The sequence below is a fragment of the Cyclopterus lumpus genome, chromosome 25, assembly GCF_009769545.1.
Source record: "Cyclopterus lumpus isolate fCycLum1 chromosome 25, fCycLum1.pri, whole genome shotgun sequence".
NCBI lineage: Eukaryota > Metazoa > Chordata > Actinopteri > Perciformes > Cyclopteridae > Cyclopterus > Cyclopterus lumpus.
The window spans coordinates 5775271-5794977 of NC_046990.1; the positions used below are offsets into that span (position 1 = coordinate 5775271).

At 42.0% G+C, this 19707-nt stretch overlaps 1 protein-coding gene across 3 annotated transcripts in view; it reads right to left on the bottom strand.

The window, feature by feature from the left end:
• The window catches only part of cdk14 (cyclin-dependent kinase 14), a 150594-nt gene that overhangs the window by 94920 nt on the left and 35967 nt on the right, over positions 1 to 19707 (bottom strand). For all 3 annotated transcript variants that reach the window (XM_034528777.1, XM_034528778.1, XM_034528779.1), the window contains 5 exons: positions 14509 to 14751; positions 9561 to 9655; positions 8887 to 8966; positions 5919 to 6013; positions 1784 to 1846 (listed from right to left, as the gene is read on the bottom strand). In XM_034528777.1, the coding sequence (XP_034384668.1) occupies positions 1784 to 1846; positions 5919 to 6013; positions 8887 to 8966; positions 9561 to 9655; positions 14509 to 14751 (576 nt within the window). The remainder of the gene's footprint in view (positions 1 to 1783; positions 1847 to 5918; positions 6014 to 8886; positions 8967 to 9560; positions 9656 to 14508; positions 14752 to 19707) is intronic.

Here is a 19707-nt window from a genome sequence, read left to right on the forward strand (position 1 = left end):
CTCCATCATCATGTCTTTATACTGGTTCCTTTCATGTGAGGAGAGGACCGGTCCATCACACTCTCAACAGCCTCACAGGGGGGGGGGGGGGGGGGGGGGTTCTGCGTCAGCGACAGGCATCAAGATGGCTGCTGGGACGTCAGCCCGATGAGTCGTTCCTGTTTGAGCTGTCGTTGAGTTTGATGGCAAACGAGTCAGTTTTAAATACAGTTTAACCTGCTAATCTGTGTACATAATCTGTGCCATCTGTGTACATAATAAATAGGATGCATTATAAGATGACTGTATCATTAGGACAGGCCCTTGTTATTTCACCATTTCCCTTCCTGTGACCTTTTGACCCCTCGACCGTTTCAATGGACTGATGTTTTAAAAAAAAACATCTTGACTAAAAGCTACGAATCTTTCAAATAATACTTGGACATGTATACGTATAATACTTTAAACATACTTTATAAGAGAAATTATGTTCCTAAACAATATGATTAAAAGGCTGCAATGTGCCATACGCCACTCAGCAGTCTGCTGTAGATTGATTTAGAGATAGCTCATCTACTAGGTTTGTGCCTGTGGGTGGAGATCTGAACGGGTTCATCTTTGAGGAGCCAGGCCTCAACTAATGGAATATTATCTGTTCCATTATGTTATTTTATATTTTCATTTGTTTTACTTTGACTAAAAATTGCCTCGTGTTTAATGTTTAAAATTTCCCGACTGTCGTTTTTGTGTAAGATTATGCTGAACGGCAGCACTGATGAGTAGCTACAGCAAATTATGTGCGTTTATTTTACGATGAATCGAAATCATTTTCATGTCCCAAAATACAAAACTACAAATATTACAAAATATATGAGGTTGATGCTAGAAATATTTCTGGAGGCTGATGATCTCAGTGAGAACTGAAGGGGAGACACGACAGATAGCATATATATCACAATGAAACAGACCCAGTATATTAAAGTAGTAAAATAAACACACAAATTAATATGCATTTTAGAAAATTTCTTCCCTCTGTCTGAAAGAAGTTATGGAAGCAAAACAGCTTGGCTTAAATATGTGGTGGAGAGGGAACCGTATTGTTATTGTTAATCAGCCCCTGGCTTTGCTTTGCTTAAATAAGAGCTCTGTGTTTGACCTTTGTATGCTAATAATTCTATGATATTGTTTGTCACGCTCACATTTCACCACATCCTCCCAGGAAATCAAGTCACAAATGCTCAAAGTATTAATACTGCGAGCACTTTGTTCTGTCCTCTGCTCTCGTTTATCGTACAAAGGTTCCTCAAGCGGTGATGACAAACCAATGCACCTGTTTGTAGATAGCTAATAAGAAAGGAGCCATGAAAATCAGAGCACACTACAGCTAGTATGACTGGACGTCTGGACCAGGAGGGACCACACATTTGGGTTTGTGGCCCTCTGAGGTGAAGTCCTCCCGTGTCACACGCTGAGCATGTGAGCAGCTATTTTTGGCCCGAAGAGGTCAAACTATCTAAAAAAACACAACTTAATTTTGTGCAATCTTGCAATTTAATCTTCCCCCGCAGGTTGATAATGGACTACAGGAAACCAGTTCAGAAGGACCGCAAAAATGTTAGGTCACAATATGACTGTGTGTAGTTTCAAGGTTACACGGCTGCTCTTTTCTTGTTATGTCGTCCTCCTGATCGGTTCCTGGTGGCAACATCTCTCCTGTTTTTCCACCCACTCCTTATTAGCATGTTAAACAGTGTGCTCATTAAACTACATGTCGCCCAGAACAGAATAATAACGCATACTGTACCTTCACATTGTCTGGAAGGAGACCCCCGGGGTGTCTGTCCATGTACTGACACAGGTCTGTGTGCTGTGAAATAAAAGCAAGAAAGAATAATATTAATACCACATCATGAATAACTCTGGAAGTGTGTGAGAGATACGTGTGACAATACAGAACATTACTGTAAATGTGAGGTAGACAAGTCCATAATTGGACATCTCTGGGGAATATTTCCAGACAGGTGTGTCCACATAATTTTGTCTGTATCCACTTAATGCTGCCTCAGCCATTTGTCCACTCCTGGTTTGAACACAATGAAGTACTCCTTCCTGTTTATCGCTGGTAGCGCTGTAGACAGTGAGTGATATTTTTGGAACATTCAGCACTTTGGCGATCGGATGGTTTCACAGTCGCGTCACCACATCCATCAGCCCGTGACTCGGTGACTGAGAGGAGGCCACATGGACACGGCCTGAAACCACATATGAGGACATCTTGATTTACTTTGTAGTGTCTCTTGGTGTAGATGGTTCCGCCTTGAGGAACTTCAAAAGTACCAAAACACATCAGTGCATCTGCCGGTCGGACACAGCATACAAACGCACATGTCAATAGTGTTTTTCTAAATTACTCTCACATTCAGAAGAGTATAGACAAAGGTACACACAGAGAGTTGAGATTCATAAATAGCAGTTCATTCAGAGTGTAACCAACAGGACTTCCTGTCTGTCTGCTAGTATCTAGCTCGCGGGCTAACTGACTAGCTGTTACCAAATTGGGGGTTCTTGATGTAATTCATTTATTTATTTGAATAGCCTACTGTTAAACATGCAGAGCAGACAAGTGTAACCACCTTATTTGGATAAACCGACCACACTGCTGGGAATCTAAATGGCCACTTTCTCACATGAAATATTCAACTTAATAATAGGTTTATTTACATTTTGGCAAATAAAGGATGATATAGCTTCCACTCTACAATGGAAGTAAGATTACAAAATGACAGCATGTGGAGGCGCAAAGAAAAAAGTTGATAGACTCTAAAGCTATGAAGGTGCTAATTAAAATCATGTTGGGTTCCACTGCTTGTCCCCAAAGGAGAACCATTTTTGTGTTCTGGTAGAGTATTACTTTTAAACAGTTCCACCTTTCAGGGGGTTCTACTGAGAAGCCAACATAAAGTTTCATACCGAGAACCATCTGTAAAAGGTTCCACCCAGAACCCCTGACGATAAGTTCTAAAGAAAACCCCTCCATGGTTCCACCCAGAACCCTGTCTAAGGAACCTTTCCACACTCTAAGGGTGCTGACAAGAACCCACTCAGGTGGTTGTACCAAGAACCTTTTATATTTCATCTAGAACACACCCAAGAGGTTCTACCAAGAGGCATTTTATATACCAATGATTTCATCAAGTATGATTTCATCTTGGTATCATTTAAACGTTTCATATTTATTATAGTTACTATCTACCCAATATCTTCCTTGTTGCCAGTTCTTTTGGTACATTTTGTTAAAAGAAACAAAACAAAAGTTGAATGAAATCTTAAGTAAAGAGGTAAAAATGAAACACCAAAGTATGATTTAGATGTTGTACTACCTTTTCATTTGCAAGTGCCTTTGGCTTCTACCAAGAAGCCTTTCATATTCCAGTGGTTTCATCAAGAACCCAGCCAGGGTTCCACATGAGGCTCTTAAAGGCTGATGTGGTTTCTTTTAGAGTGGTGTTCACCATCTGAGACGTGAGGTGATTTGTTTGAAAGCTGAGCCGATGTCTTCTCTATCAGCCACCCCCCATCTACCGACTCATATGACCCCGTCCACGCAGTGCTACACTGGCCTGCCCTTCACCTCAGTGTTTAGTTAGCATATTGAGGACGGAGGAGCGGTTGCTCTGAAATCACATTGATATTTACAATCTCAAATATCTCCCACTGTTGCCGGCACCAGCGGAGCCTCCTCTGCTGAATAATTCCGACGGATGCTCCAGCATGGACATGCATGTCCATCTCACTTTCTCCTCTATCTCTTAGTAATACATTTCATCATTTTCTTCCCCCCCCCCCCTGTTCCCTCTCCCTATGTTGGTCACCCTCACCCCTGTCAATCATTGAGATGCGAACAATGAACTGATGTTTGTGGTTGGAAAGCCCTCTGTATGGAAAACAGCAGAGACTGATTACAGCTCCGAACCACAAGATGATGGATCAACATGGAACCAGTAGTCCCACATTTGCACAGCTTGGAATTTAATATTGAAGTCACATAATTAACCATTTGCCACCAGATTAAATTAATGACTGGAAAAGCAAGGAATTCCTCAGATTTAAATTGTGTTGCATCAACATTGAAAAAGACAAAGACATGGATAACCAGGGAGGATCTTATGAGCGGGGTTAACTGACCTCCTACCTCTGCTCTCATTCTTTATTCAAACATGACCTGTTGAGCTCCAATCACGTCTCACCAAACCTCCTTGAAAAGCTGACCCTTTGACGAGCGTTCTCTCTAGCAAAAGGGGGCATCGCACTGTTTTTAGTCTCATTAAAATGAAGAAGCGGTGGAAGGCTGAGTAAGCTTGTTCTGGTTGAGAGATTTAGCCTCGCTCAGCATTTGAAGATCAAAGATTGAGCTGAATATCAATGTGACCATCAATGGTTGTCAGCTGATACATATGCAACGGGATACCAGAGGATCTGAACAATTCGGAACCTAGTAGTTTTACTGCAATCACTTCTCTCCAAAAAGCTGAGGTACTTTGGTTTTTCTAGCAATGTTTACCATGTGAAAGCTGAGCTGAAAAATATGATTTGATATTATTGTAGAGATATTCTAATGAAGATGTTCTGCCCCTGGGCCAGGCGAATAATTCTGAATTATGTTTCTGACTTTAAGAGATTTGGACAGGATTGTGAAAGACTTTTTTCATCTCAAGAGAATAAATAGAAATTCAGATGCAGTTTTCACAACAACAGCTCTTTAAAGGGTTTTGACATTTGAAAAAGTTTCATGCTGCTTCTTGCTTGCTAGAACACTGTGGACTAGTGTTATCATCACAGACTACAGATAAACCCAAATGTTTCTGAAAGGGAGGAACTGAGTTCAAGGTAAAACATAGTACAGATGAAATATGAAAAAGTATTCTGAATATACCATTCATCTAAACAGATTTTTAAGTGGGCCTGTTTTTTTTTGGTGGCTTTAATACATTGTTCTGCTGCTCCCATCCATAGAAGCTTCACCTCGCCATCAGACATCCTTTTCTAAAATATCGCTTTCTTCAAAGTTACAAAAACTCCATTGATAAAAACAGAGATTTTACCCCGGAAAACACGGCTCACCGATACTTAAAAAAGAATTGCAATATGGGAGGAGGACTTGGTTGTTATACTCTCTGATGAGACCCATCATCGTAGTTCAAAATGTATACATATCATCTCTTTCTGTCCTTACTCTTTTAGTAATTTATAAATGTAGCACAGATAATGTTGACTGAGCTACTGCTGGCATTCACATTATTGATTGGCCTGCTTTGGTAACCTACTTTGCGGCTTGTGCTGACAGCTGAGTTGGCGTTTCCATTTGAAGAACCCAGATGAACTCGACATTGAAAATAATCTGAGGATCAGTTTGATTACTGCTTCTGATACGCATCAAATTACAAATGCACCTTTAAGTGTCAAGCATAGCTAAATTAGCTCCAGTAGCGGCCATCTCTATCCCTAGTATGTTTTAGTTGTAGGTTAATCTCTAAACTGCAGTCAACAGTGTGTTCTCATTGGAAGCTTTCCTAAAAGCCACGGGTATGTCCAAAGAGAATCCTTTGCTGTAAAACCGTGACCTTCCATTAAAATGGCTGTCTGGCTTCCTGTACTGACAGACCAGCCTCTGGTTCTTCTCAGCTCAGGCTGTTATAACATTATCCAAGTGCCCTTTAAACAAGAGTATTCCAATCAAAATACCCACAGCTAGTCTTTCTGTGGGCAGAGTAATAAAACCTGAAACTTAATCGGCGAGCAGGCACCGAGGTCAAAGCGACCAAGACAAGGGCCTCGACTTCTGTTCCCTTCATTTAGAACAAACCTAATTTCAGACTGCTACCGTCCACCCATGAAGGGTCCGACTGCTTGATCTCAGTGCGGTCAGCGTGCAGACTCACCACATATTCGAAGACCAGAGTCAGGGTTTCCTTGGTGTGGATGATGTCATGGAGGAGCACGATGTTGGAATGCTTCAGGCCTTTCAGAAGAGATGCTGCAGAGAGGGAACAGACAGAGAGTCAATGTGAGCCCCATATCATATAGAGATACCAGAGCTGTGATCTGTCTCCTTCGTTAGCTGCATCATTAGAATGCAACGCGGCCCCTCCTAAAGCCTCGCTACATAGTTAGAGGGGATTAAGAAACGATCCGGAACGGAGAAAGATAACACAGGGTGGATTACAGCAGGTGCGTTCTCACACTCGTTTGTCAACACATTTATGATGCAATGGACATTGTTAATGAGTGGAGCAGTGAGATGCTGTGTTGGGGAGATGGTTACTTTACTGGAAAAGCTTACAGAGCCTTACCGAGGAGGCTGGGTGTGATCAGCACATTCTGGGTCAGATTTATGAAGACTTTCACCTGCTTCATTGCTTCATCAGAGCCAAAGATTGAGAGCAGGAAGAATTTGGCAAATATTTCGGAAGATAGCAAATGTTTACAGAATTTGCAAGGGTTAGATGTGAATGAGAAACCTCGAGACGGATAAAAATCTTGACTTGAGAGTTGAAAGGATGGAATGTTTTATTACCAGGCCTACGCACTGGAAGGATTTGGCCTCACTCAAGTAAAACACTATTGAAACGGCTTTGAAAGGAAAATGTACAAATGCAGTTTTAATGGTCAGCCTTCAGATGACGACCTGTGACTTGAGTATTCACAGTTTTTTTGCAAAGGCCGTCCTGTTAGAACACCAAACCCAGTAAGAAAGGAGAGCTGCAGTCGGTTGGCATTAAACCAAAACCTCCTTCCTTGGCCTTATGACAACTTGAACTTGAAAATACTCATTTCCATTATCGTGGCAGAGACTTCAGTTTTGATCAGAAATCATGTCCCTTCTTATGATACTTAGAAATCTTCATGTATCATAGAAGTTCACTGAAATGTGTTATTGTTAAAGAGTGTCATGTCATCCTTTGAGAATTATAAAGTGCACGACCAGAAAGAAAACATCTACACAAACATCTAGCTTTGTCTGCGGCTGCTAGCGTTAGCGTCATGTCGCTAGCTCTGCTAACTAACTCTGACGCTAACCCGTGATTCACCGTCCACTTTATAATCGAAACCAAGAACACGTTGTGTTTCGTGGGCCTTTCTAAAATGAGCATCAGTGGAGCTGTTCTGTTACCCAATCACATAGTGATTGACGACAGCGGCACCAACAATAAAATCACTTGAAAAGTTGTCTGTTGCCACTTTAAGCAAAGCTAATTACAGAAGGCAAACAACCAGGTACTGCAGGGAACAGTTTTATTAGGACAGAATGAGAGAAACTTAATGGGGGCAGTTTTTATTCAGAGGCAGGAATGGGATTTTCACACAGTTGCCAATGTGATTAATTTAGCAAGCACAAAGTTATTTTCCATGGGCACATTGATACAGATCCTCAGAGAGCCGGCGAGTGATGCCTCATGAATGCATTCATCCTGTATGATTACCTAAAGGTTGTTAAAACGCTACAGTATGATACCTCAAAGATCCTGTCACCCGTTTGAAGATCCAACCCCCTCCCTCGCGCTCATGCACCCACCACATCTCTAGTAATGGGCAAGAGTGTGTGCAGTTTTAATAAGCACACACACACACACACACACACACACACACCTCCTGTACTCTGGATATATGACTTTATTCAGTAGCGGTCTGTAATGCTGCTCACATGCCAGCGCTCGGAGCTTCCTGCTCAGTAATTGCTGAATTAGTTCAATTTCAAAGCGGCTTTCTGATCCGCTCACAGGGAGTTTGGACTGCGTGTGTGTGTGTGTGTGTGTGTGTGTGTGTGTGCGTGTGTGATGGCTCAAACTTCATCAGGCCTGGATCATACACAGATCAAACAGACGCAATCGTTTTCTCATCTAAATTCAAATGGCAGTCATGCGTGTGGAGGTGAGTGTGTTTCTTCCTCAAAGTCCAGCAGCAGCCAGTAAAAGTGAAGAGCTTGAAATGCTTCACATACACAACTGGCAGCCAGGACACGCTCTGTGCTGCCATCGCACGTATAAAAAGGACAACTGGTGCAGTAAGTCATCACATGTCAGACATGTGGACACAACATTTAAGTTCTGTAGAAGTGTGGTCCACCATGGGCAGTTAAATTGTTTCTAGTATTGTCATGCTTTTGTGGGATAAGCAATGTTAGCTTTACCACAGTAGGTATGTTTATTGCAGAAAAAAAGTACTTTGGCTGCTATTGAGTTTGTAATGTATAATTATTATGTGAGTGAAAAGAAATCTTGTTCAGGTATTTCAGGTACTGTAGTGCATTTCATTTTTTTCTGATAAACAGTGTATTTTGGGTGAACTTGACGTTCAATCTGGTTGTGGGGTTCAGAGACCAAATATGAGAGATAATTACTGACCTTATTATGAATGAATGAGGTGGCCAGTTTTTTACATCTTGAAATAGTGAGATGGACATTTGATTCTTATTTTCAAGAGATATTCAACATTGTCGATAGGCCTTCTTCAAAATGGTGCAGACAACGTTGAAACGTCTTGTAGATCAGCAGCTCCAATGTTGGGGCCTAAGAGCCTTGCTCCGGGAATATTTAGCTTTGATTCAATAATTGACATTTTATTTAGTTTTTTTGGTCTACACCATTTTGGTTTTCGACCGACGTCGTTTTCTTTTTTTTTTTTTTGCCGTCGTCATCTTGGATTTTGGCCGTTTTTATAAACTGAAAACACACTGCGAAAAAAGGGTTTGCAAGTTTAAAGCACTTACTCATTGTCTTCACGTTTCATGACCGAGAGGTCGCCAAGGAGTTTATTTGCACGTTCAAAGTAACACATGAGTCATGAAAATTGAACTCCAGTCTGTTCATTTGAATCCAGCCCATTTGATCACAGTCCTGAACCTCTTACCTTCTCGTATGGCCGTGAAGGGCGTCCCTTCCTCCTCTTGCAGACGAATCACCTTTAGCGCCACCAGTTTCCCATTCACCCTGGTTAACGACACAGAGGACAAGAAAGTATGGTAATCCTGTCTCCTTATTGTTTTTCATAACGTGAAAAAAGAATCTATTAAACAGTGGAGCCAGAGAACAGGAAAGATTGTTAAGTCAATGAAATGTAATTTAGCAGCAGTGGAGTGAGACCCGGGTACAAGGCTACCGGATTACAACTGAATGAAGCTCACCAATCAGAACTGTTCTGTGAAATAACATCATTACTGAGAAGATTAGAGTCCGTGGAGTTTCACACATTTACAGTGTATGGACTTTTCATTTTCTAGAATTTAATTAGCAGAACCTGTGAGGAAAAGCACCAAACCATAAAAAAATAGAACCTAACTATTAAATCGATGAAGAAAAACATCCGTCCCATAGTGAATAGAATAAAAGGAATGACATTGCATGTGTGGGATTTGCAGACAGGAGACAGATTATTTACATAAAAAACTACACTGTGTAACTGTTATTGCTGCTATATTTAATGAATTCACTCAGTTGCAGCACTGCTCCCGGATAATCAAATGTAATAACCACGAGTTACGAACTATAAAGAAGAGTGAGTGGAGACATGCACACTCTACTTACTTGCTCTTTCCTTTGTAAACTGTAGCATATGAACCCTCTCCCAGTTTCTCCAGCTTCTCATAGGAATCAGCCTTTCCAAACTTGGGGCTTGTAGGCTAAAGAGAAAATAAAGAACGAAAGAAGGTTTTATGAAGTAAGAATGAATTCAGTAACCCAGAAAATTTAACTCTCGGAGGATTTCGCACAAGAAGTTACAAGCCTTCCAGAGATATTACAATGTGGAAGCTCCCCCACTCCATCATCTGGGAGGTGTAACGTCAGTGAGGAGGAGGAGAGAGAGTCTTCATGTAGGAACGCCGAAGACTACTTTTCCTTTAGTCGTCAGTTTGGAACTTTTAGACACGTTTCTTTGTCGCCGGTTGAGACAGAAAGAGGTATCAGCTGCAGCTCGGAGGGAATGAGTTGGTATGAAACGCAGGAACTAGCGCAACTCAAAGACGTCCAACTTAACCAGTTTGGTTCGGCTGGGCAATGTATTGATATTATATCGATATTGTGATATGAGACTGGAAATGGTTGTTGGTTTTAAAGGCTGCATTAAAGGGTTAGAATTGTCTGGACTTGCCAGGCTGTTCTAGCTGTTCTTTTGTTTGCCATTACCCACTTTATTTATGTTTGACTGTGTAACACTTTGAGACTGGTTCGTGAGCGGTGCTCTATAAGTAAACTTTTGTTTGCTGACAAATATTGCCGATAATTATTTCTCAAAAATCTTATGTTGTAAATATATATTGTGGAAGCACCAATAGTCAACCCTCCAATATTGGATGTTCTCCATGTCGCCCAGCACTACTTACATCTCTCCGCCTCCAGACTCTGTGCTGTTCCTAGTTCCTTTACGTTCTTTACGTAAAGGAACTAAAACAAGTGAATGACTTCAAACTGTTAGAAGTTGTCTTAACTCAAGCAGGACTATATATGACATTTTAATTCCCTGACTGGAGTTTTGAGGCTTGACCTCGTCGATCAGGATCTATAGCTAGAAGTGTGAAAATGTGCTTTTTCTCTATCCATGTTCTCGATAATTTTGGTGCAAAATGTACACTTTGCGTCTGATTGCCCTCATCCATGTGGCAAAAAAGGGAAAATTGTACTCAGCTGCAAAACTTTAGTGCCGTGTTTTCACTGAAACATCATGAGCGTTGTTTTGAAGTCGACATACTACTGGCTAACTTCTTCTTATATATATATATATCGGAATTCATCTGACCAATGAATGCAGATAACTGGTTATGGCTTCATACCATGATAACTAACCTTTAATTGATCCACAACCAATTATCAAACAAGAATTTCCGCCTCCCCGTTTGCAGCCCCCGCTAACCTGTTGCAAGTTTACATCCATGTCTGTTCAAAATGTGATCGCTGCATCATTTTATCCTATTAGGCATTTGAGTTACATTGTCATAATTACTATATGAACACTTGATTTATGGCCGTTCTATTTTTTTTCTGGAGGTCACATTGATTTTTGACCACCAAAAAAATGGTACGGTTGGACAGACAAACAACCAAAAACCCAGAGGCATTAAAAAAGTGTCATTATACAACATGTACAATGGTGGAAGGAGGGTTTCTTCTAACGTGACCAACTGACGTGAGAGCAGCATTCACATAGAGTGTCAATGCTGATTAAAACCTATTATCTCTAACTGCAGGTCATGTCTGATCCACTACCCTGCTGACAACCTAAGAGGCTGTCTGTGAAGTACGGGGGCTGTGTGGCTCGGACTACCTAAAAAAAAAAGGGACGCTTTAGACGTTTTCATAATCACAGCTGAAACAATTCATTAGTGTCTTGCAGCGATGCTGGCAGGCAATCAGTCAAGCCTCATATCACACTTATTACATCTTATTTGTGTGCAGATTCATTAGGCATTTCACATTTGGGGTAGGAATTAAAAAAACGCATATGTATAAAAACCTAATTTGCGTGATTAAGAAGATACTAGGTACACAGCCTTTAATTAACCGTGTGAGGGAATACAGGCCGGAAAATTAGTTTCAGATGGAGAAAAGAAACAACGCTTGGTAGCCAAAACAACACACCGGAGAAATAAAAAGTGAATTGGTGCTTTGACAGAATATGAAAAGCCAAAGCTATGTGAAAGCAAAGCAAAGTGCATGCTACTGTCTTATGGGTTTGATGTTAAAATATCTTTTAGAAAAAATGCCATTTACTGATCCTTAGAAAATTTGTAGAAAATAAAATAAACAGCTGGTGTTTCTAAGTCTCCAGTCAGCAGCCCATGAACAATTTTCAAGGAAAAGGTTGAGTTCCGGTGAACCATCAGAGAGTGGCGAAAAATTACAGAAATTTTTGTTTCATGTATTTTAATTGAGGAAGGTTACATTCTCCTCATCGCTCCACACAGATGTTTATGTGTGCACCTGTTTGCTATGTCACCTCGCATATTGCATTTAGCTTTAATCAATACTTTTATACCTCAGTCAAGTGTAAAACATTTTTCTAAATATTCAATTTCTTTCAGCTTTTCGTTTTTTTTGTGCATAAAAAAGGTGGATTGAAACACTTCTATTCAGTTCTATGCACAAATGGATGGATTGATTGACAAGACGATTTACTGCTAACACCTAGGTAGCAGTTCTGAAAAATTAAGCCAAGCAGAAGTCTACAATGAGTCGTCCATCAGGGGGCGACTGATTGTATAGAAGTCTATGAGAAAATGACTACTTCTCTCTTGATTTATTTGTAAATTATGGTACATTTAGAGTCAAACAGACCATAAAGCAGGGTATGCTTTAGGGCGTGGCTACATTGTCATTGTTAGGTCACTACTCCGATGATGTCTGGGAGTTGTCCACATTTTTGTATTACAACTTTCACCTTTTCTTAGTGTTTTTTCAGTTAATAAAAGTTAATTGTCACACAAGCGTTCTGTCCTACTTAGCTCCAGCCTCTCGTGTCACTTGTGGTTGCAAAAAACAAGATGGGGATGACCAAAGTCCAAGATGGCAGCGGATGAATTCAAACTCCAGGCTTCAAAACCGTAGTCCACAAACCAAATAGTGATGTCATGGTAACTCCTTCAACTTCTTTTATATAGTCTATGCTACCACCATGAAGCACAAAGTGCTGACAATAACAATACTGTGAATATGACGATATAAGAATCCCACTTTACTGATTTTCACTCACTATTTCGTATGGAAGCTCTACTGTACAACCTGATGGAATGTTCTATTGAGTTACTATCAAACCAGTATCACAAGTTAAAAACGTTCCACATACAAGAAGACTGACTCATTATGAGCAAATGAAAAGATTACCACCTCTACCCCATCCTCTCTCAGAACTACAAGCTGTGTTTCCATGGTAACGCTGGCACAACTGTTGACGGCTTTCTCACTCACTGTTTATCAACTCAAACCGAGGTGACTACCCACCAGATACTGTCAGCACCATTGGTGGTGGTCGTGGTAGCTTTTCCTGTGGTCGTTCTCTTGCTCTTATTTCTTATTTCTGCTTTTTTTGGGGGAGGGGAGTTGCATATTGAGATATTTCTTGGTGAACAACCACCAGACACTGTGACTCTAGATTCAAGGACTGTTATCATTGTCCCTGTATGGAAACTAAGACCAGTGCTCACCAATCTGTTAATCCATCGGCTATTGATCTGATGGTCCAGGCAAGAGTAGACTGCATTCAGCCAAAGCCTGTAATACCAATACAACTCGGACTACACACAGAAACCACAATGCTTCTTCAGTTTTCAGTTTGTGGACATTATGTGCTCACTGACTTTATCTGACATACAGCACTAATGGTACTTGTTTGTTAAGCAATATTGCCACAAACTTCATACAAAGCTATAAGCATCAACTGCTGCTTTGGAGCAACTTCCAGTCTTTATGCTAAGCTAGGCTATTGCTTTGCCACATTATCAACAGAATGTGAAGAGGTTACAGTGGCGTTTTGTCAAAGACATCTATGTATTGTTGGACAGAGATAGCTACTGAAATGAGCATGCTAACCAGCTAGCCCCGCCCCGTCATATCTGGTACCCAGAGGGGCGATGGGGAATGTAGAGTCCAGTCTGTCCTCGGTTCAAAGAGAGAGGACGAAGACGTAGAGCAGCCCCGAGGGCTTATCGATCACTCTCAATGTACTGTGCATGTTTAGATAGTTTATTTCAGTGGCAGAAATGAGAAAATTAATCTTGTTTTTTGGTTTCATCCTCCCCGTCACCAGGAGACCACTTGGGTGGGAGGAGAGTGGGCAACGGACCTTAGGGTAGCGGTTAGCTGTAGCAACTAGCATTCAGCCAGAAAAAAACCCCAAGAATCAGGTTTATGACCCTGCCTTGACTTCAAAGGGACGACGGACAAAAAACAAGATGGCAACATCTAAAATGCCCATCTTCAAAATGAGACACAAACCAATGGGTGACGTCGCAGTGACCAGGTCAACTTCTCATACAGTCTATGGTCCTCTTCCCAGAGGAGGCCATGCGACTCAGCTTCTATCTGTTTGGCGTCACCTCCGGATCCATTCTACATGCATGTGTACAATCCATCATTCTGTCATCCTGATCGTTCATACTATAATTCTACTATGTCGGTCTATTCTAAACACATTGACATCCATTTCATGCCTGTTCATGTGGAACTGATCACTCATCTGTTACTTTTCCTGAGCTCAGTTACACTTAGGACAGAGGATGGCAAACGCTGTGAAAATCCTCTTGAGGCAAATTTGCGGTTTGATATTTGGCGACATGAATAAAATCGTACTTGATTTCATTCTCTTCATTAGAAATTGAAACACGGATATGTTCTTGCTACTGTGTGTGACAGGTGTAGGATTTTGGATTGTGACTACCGAGTGTACAGTTACAAAAATCCAATGAGGGTCAATTAATAAGATAAGATAAGGCTAAACTGGTGCATTGATATGTGTACATATGATGCTCCTGGGTGTACTTACAGAACTAGGGCTGGAGTGGCGGCGCAGTTTGGGCGACTCCTTGCCGGTGGACGAGCCCTTGGCGATGCAGGCATTGTTCTCAGAGTGGACCCTCTTCACCTGGCTGACGGGCTTCTCGAACGGGTCGAAGCCGCTCTGCGTGCGCTGCACCCTCACCTTCTTGTCCTCAGGGATGGTGTCCAGGGGCTTGATGACCGAGTCCGATCCCTGGCAGCTGCGTGTGGACATCTTCGTGACACATATCTGTCAGAAATGGAAAGAGAAAAGAGGGAGAAAGAAAAAAGAAGCGTTGAAGAGCATTCAAGAAAGAAAAAATCCATCTGCGATTATGTGTTCAGCTAAAAACTGTCTTCCAGATCCTGCCTGTTTTTAATCTCCCTGTCAGTCTGGGTTTCTCCCCTCCCAATAGAGCCTCACTGCTACCTCTCTGCTAGGATGAGAACCTTTTCATCTCCATCTCTCCCTTTTCTCTGATCAAAACAGTTTCAACTTCTGTCGGCTCTGTTTGCGCGCACACACACACACACACACACACAGACAGACACACACACCGCCGGCTGCACATTCATAACAATTCCGCCTTATCTCTGACACACATCTAGACATCCATACAATTGTGCAGACATGCTACAGATTGCCTCCTACAAGCCCACCGTGCACACACCTCCACACGTCCTCGTCCTTTTCCAGACACAAAGCACCTTACCAGCTGCTCCTCCACGACGGACTGCGTCTGGAGGCCACAAAAGACGCAGGTGGCATGACATGTTTTGCCACGACTCACCTCCAGATTAAATATTTAGGCCTGGGCTCCTCTGCAGGAAGAACTTCTAATTACTCTAATACACAAGGTGGAGTTGTCTTACAGCGGCTTGGCTTGTTCTGTAACACCGCGCAGGGTCCCGTCTCTGACGCTGATATGGAAAATTAACAACAGCAACAATTATTGATAGTGTGGTTGAAGATTACGTTTTTCTTATTGTTTCAGCAATACTATTGTAATATCCCTAATAAGACATCATCAATTACTACAAACATGTCAAGAATACCAGTTCTATAAAAATACCAATATTGTGATTTAAATGGTGAATATTTTCCGTACATTAAACTACAGATCACATTACATGTATTTATGTTGTACTAAGCATAATCTGAAATATACCTGGTGTATGCATGAACAGTATCAGATAATATATTTGCAGTGGCTACCCCAAAGGCTACTTTTTATGACATCAACATTTCCCCAAATTTGTCTAGTTTTCCTTTACCAATTGAGCATACATTCATTAAAATATTACATTACAGCTATACCTCACATTGCTCACTTAAATCCCATAAACAAAAATATTCAAAACAGTGCGACAGACAGAAACACTCACACACACGACCCAAAACACATGATCTCTCCATAGGCTTCTGCCCTGGAGCTGATAATAACAACGTTTAACAGACCGCCGTGTTGACAGCATATTCATGAATGACTAATTATGCCAACATTGTAACCGACGACACAACCCGTGTTGTAATTAAATGTATGTTCCATCCTGCCCTTTTGGGCCATGGCTTCAAATACTGGGGAGTCAACAGGCGTTTTACTGCCTTTTGCTAAATTAACCAATGGTAATGCGTGAACGAAATATATTATAAACAGCAGCCACCACATCCATGCTGTATTGTCAGGAAGAACAGCAAGTACATTTACTCAAGTACTATACTTAAGAGCAATTTTAAGTCCCTTATTTTACTTTGAAATATTTCCATTCTACTTTACTGGGCTAAATATATATATATTTGAGACTACATTTGTCTTATAATGCTTCTGTATTTTTACTCAGGTAAGATTTGAAATGCTGGACTTTGACTGAGTAATTTAAATTGTGGTATTGCTGCTTTTATTTCTGAATATGTCTTCCACCACAAGACAGAACATGATAGTCTTGTGTCTGCCGTATGTGTGTGTGTGTGTGTGTGTGTGTGTGTGTGTGTGTGTGTGTGTGTGTGTGTGTGTGTGTGTCCGTGTGTGTCCGTGTGTGTGTGTTTTTTCTGACTTAGGCTAACTTCGGGGAGACATTTCAGACTAAAGACCAGTTAATTGCCGTTTACAATTGGGGAAAAAAGCCGTCTAGCAACCAATGATGTAATCAATTCCGGTAAACGTTATAGAATACGCATTTCACCTGATCACAAATTAAATAATACTGAAATATGTAATAATTTGACCGTTGATATATTGAAATGTCATGACCGATATTGACTAAAGATTAAATTTCATTTAGCTGATGCTTTTATCCAAAGCAACTCACAATCATTGACATTCAAATGTTATCAATAATAACGAGGCCCATCTCGCATTACTATTTCTTTTGAGCACTTCTTATAGAAACTTTTCAGGAAGGTGTTACGCTAACCAGCATCATACCAGCGCCATATTGGATATGGACGATACGGGTGAGAGGAAACCAGACCAACCGCCATGCAATCACTGCTTCTGGCACAGCCGGTTTCTCATTGAGCTGTTTGTCTTCCAGGAATGACGGTAACAGCTTGTTTAGCTCTCGTGCCGTGAGCCCCTTCTTCATTAACAGCCTCTGTGCTGAGTATTGTGTTTGGAATAGGATACCCACTGTTACCGTCATTGCTCTTCTCTAGAGATCTACAACACACCTGTGCTTGGTTACAGTTGCCAGCTTGCACACTCACAGAGGGCCACTCCTCAACCGATTCACTGCATCAATAAAGCCATTCTCCGTACATGAATCGGGATTCATCCGAAATGACTCGACATCTCAACGAAATGTAGTGGAGACGTCACAGTTGTGAAGGTGTTGAGAATCTAAGATGCGTCGAGATGCGGATGTTCTGCGTCGACACAGTCAAAGAAACATAATCGGGAGTCTTTCCTGCGTTTCCTTGTGCTAGTTTCTCTCCTCTTTCCTCTTTCTTTCCTCTCCTGTGATTTCCACCAATGGCGGGGAGACGACACCCACACTCCGCAGCCCGCCGATGTTATTGAAGCTAAGTAGCCCCAAGTCTCTAAATCAACCAGTTCATGAAAAACAATGGTGTTGCCTGTATTGTCTCACCTTAACTAATATGTCTCCATTCTCCACCAAACACACTGTCTAAAAAGGTTAGATCAGATAAGCTGATTATAAACTGGACTCTATTGAAGCCCAACCCTAATTGGCTGCTTTGTTGCCACCATGACTCTGCAACTACAAGTGGATGGACTGATGGATGGAGAGGCCGCTGGATTGATCGATGAATAGACAGATGCATCATGCACACTTATAATACTGAAACCGATCAAAACTTTACGAGCAGAAGACCAAATCTAAAGCCGAGGAACATCCGTTGGTCGTCGGTGGTCGCAGTGTGGATCCAAAACTCATACGCACCGCTGCGCTCTTCAGACTGAAGCCAGCACTGAGAACATCACACTGCAGGCATCAAGGACACGGCTCGCCGTCACCATGGACACCGAGAGAAGCCGTCCTCGTTCTGTTGTTGAGTTCCTCTTTATTTCAACGCACCCATAACAATCAGCAGGTGCAAAAAGGGCTTAAAACGGTTTCGCTCTCACTGATCTCATTAATATTTTCAAATTAAAGTGAAGACGGTGAGAGAAATAAAACACAGATGTAAGAATAGAAGTAAGATTGTAAGCACAATGGCTTTTGCCAGCACTCCCTGCTACATCTGGCTTCCGTCCGTTGCCAGGATGGGAACACCCTGCCAAGACAGGAAACCCCTGCCACGGATGCAATTACACCATATTGATTCTGGTAGAAGGACAGCCTCTTTAATCACTACTACTTCCCCCCCCCCCCCCCTCTGTTGCCACCGCCACCACGATATACCAACACACACATGCACACATGCAAACACAGGGTGATGAACAGCATTGTTTTCCTATCTATAAACTGCTGCTGTGACCCCTTTGCCCCACAGGGATCATTTGAGATTCATCTTATCCCAGAGATGTCATACAGTAATGGAAAAGGTAGGCAGTAACACAGTGGGCCGGCCCAGGCTAATGCAACTACCTCTAGAGAAGTACTTACTGATGACATTAGCTTGAAGGATGACAAGAACCACACAGGCCATAAAAGATCAATCAGCAAAGAAGCCTACTTATGTGCTCTGCTAACTCTCAGCTATCTGCCATATTAACTGGGCCACATTCAGGGTTTACCCACTGTGTGAATGCTTTTTTCCATTTCACTGAGACAAAGTGGTTCGCCCGGGCTCATCATTGTGGGTTCAGGACGATAGCGAGACGATAAACCAGAGAGAGAGACTGAAAACAAAAACACCTCACCCTTCTCCTCCTTATCCTCCTCATCCTAACTCCCATCCACGCTGTCTGGGGCGCACAAGCCTTTGTTTCAATGACTGGCAGATATACAGTGTGTGTGTGTGTGTGTGTGTGTGTGTGTGTTTGTGTGTGTGTGTGTGTGTGTGCTTTTTCATCGGTCACTGCCAGCTGACGGATTTGAACTATATACGGTGGACAGGAATGATGGACTATGGCCTATTTTACATTAAATGGATCATAATTTACTAAATGAACATCCTGCTGTATTAAAGAAGACTTGACACTAGAGATTGAGACCATAAAAAATCATTACATAAAATTCTACTTAAAAAGGTTTAAGTAGCATGAGACGACCCTTGATGGATATTCATGCAAATAATTTATTTTTAATTACATTTACACACAGTGACTTCCATCCATCCATCCACTTCCAGCCGCTTAGTCCGGGGTCGGGTTGCGGTGGATACCCAGCAGGCTGACCCAGACTTCCCTCTCACCCGCAACATTCGCTAGCTCATTCTGGGGGAGGATCCCGAGGTGTTCCCAGGCCAGCTCGGAGATATAATCCCTCCAGTGTGCCCTGGGTCTTCCCCGGGGTCTCCTCCCAGTTGGACGTGCCTGGAAAAGCTTCAATGGAGAGAAGGATGACAAGAACCAGGACGCCACCGGTTTCCGGCAGAGCACCATGGCCTCAGACTTGGAGGTGCTGACTCTCATCCCCGCCCCTTCATATTCGGCTGCAACAGGACCACATCATCTGCAAACACTGCTGAGAACAACCTGGGGTAGGCCCTGCTTTCCCTTCCTGAGTCGTAGGGGGATTTGCCAGAACCGCTGTATGATCAAACTCACCACCAGGTGGTGATCAGTAGACAGCTCTG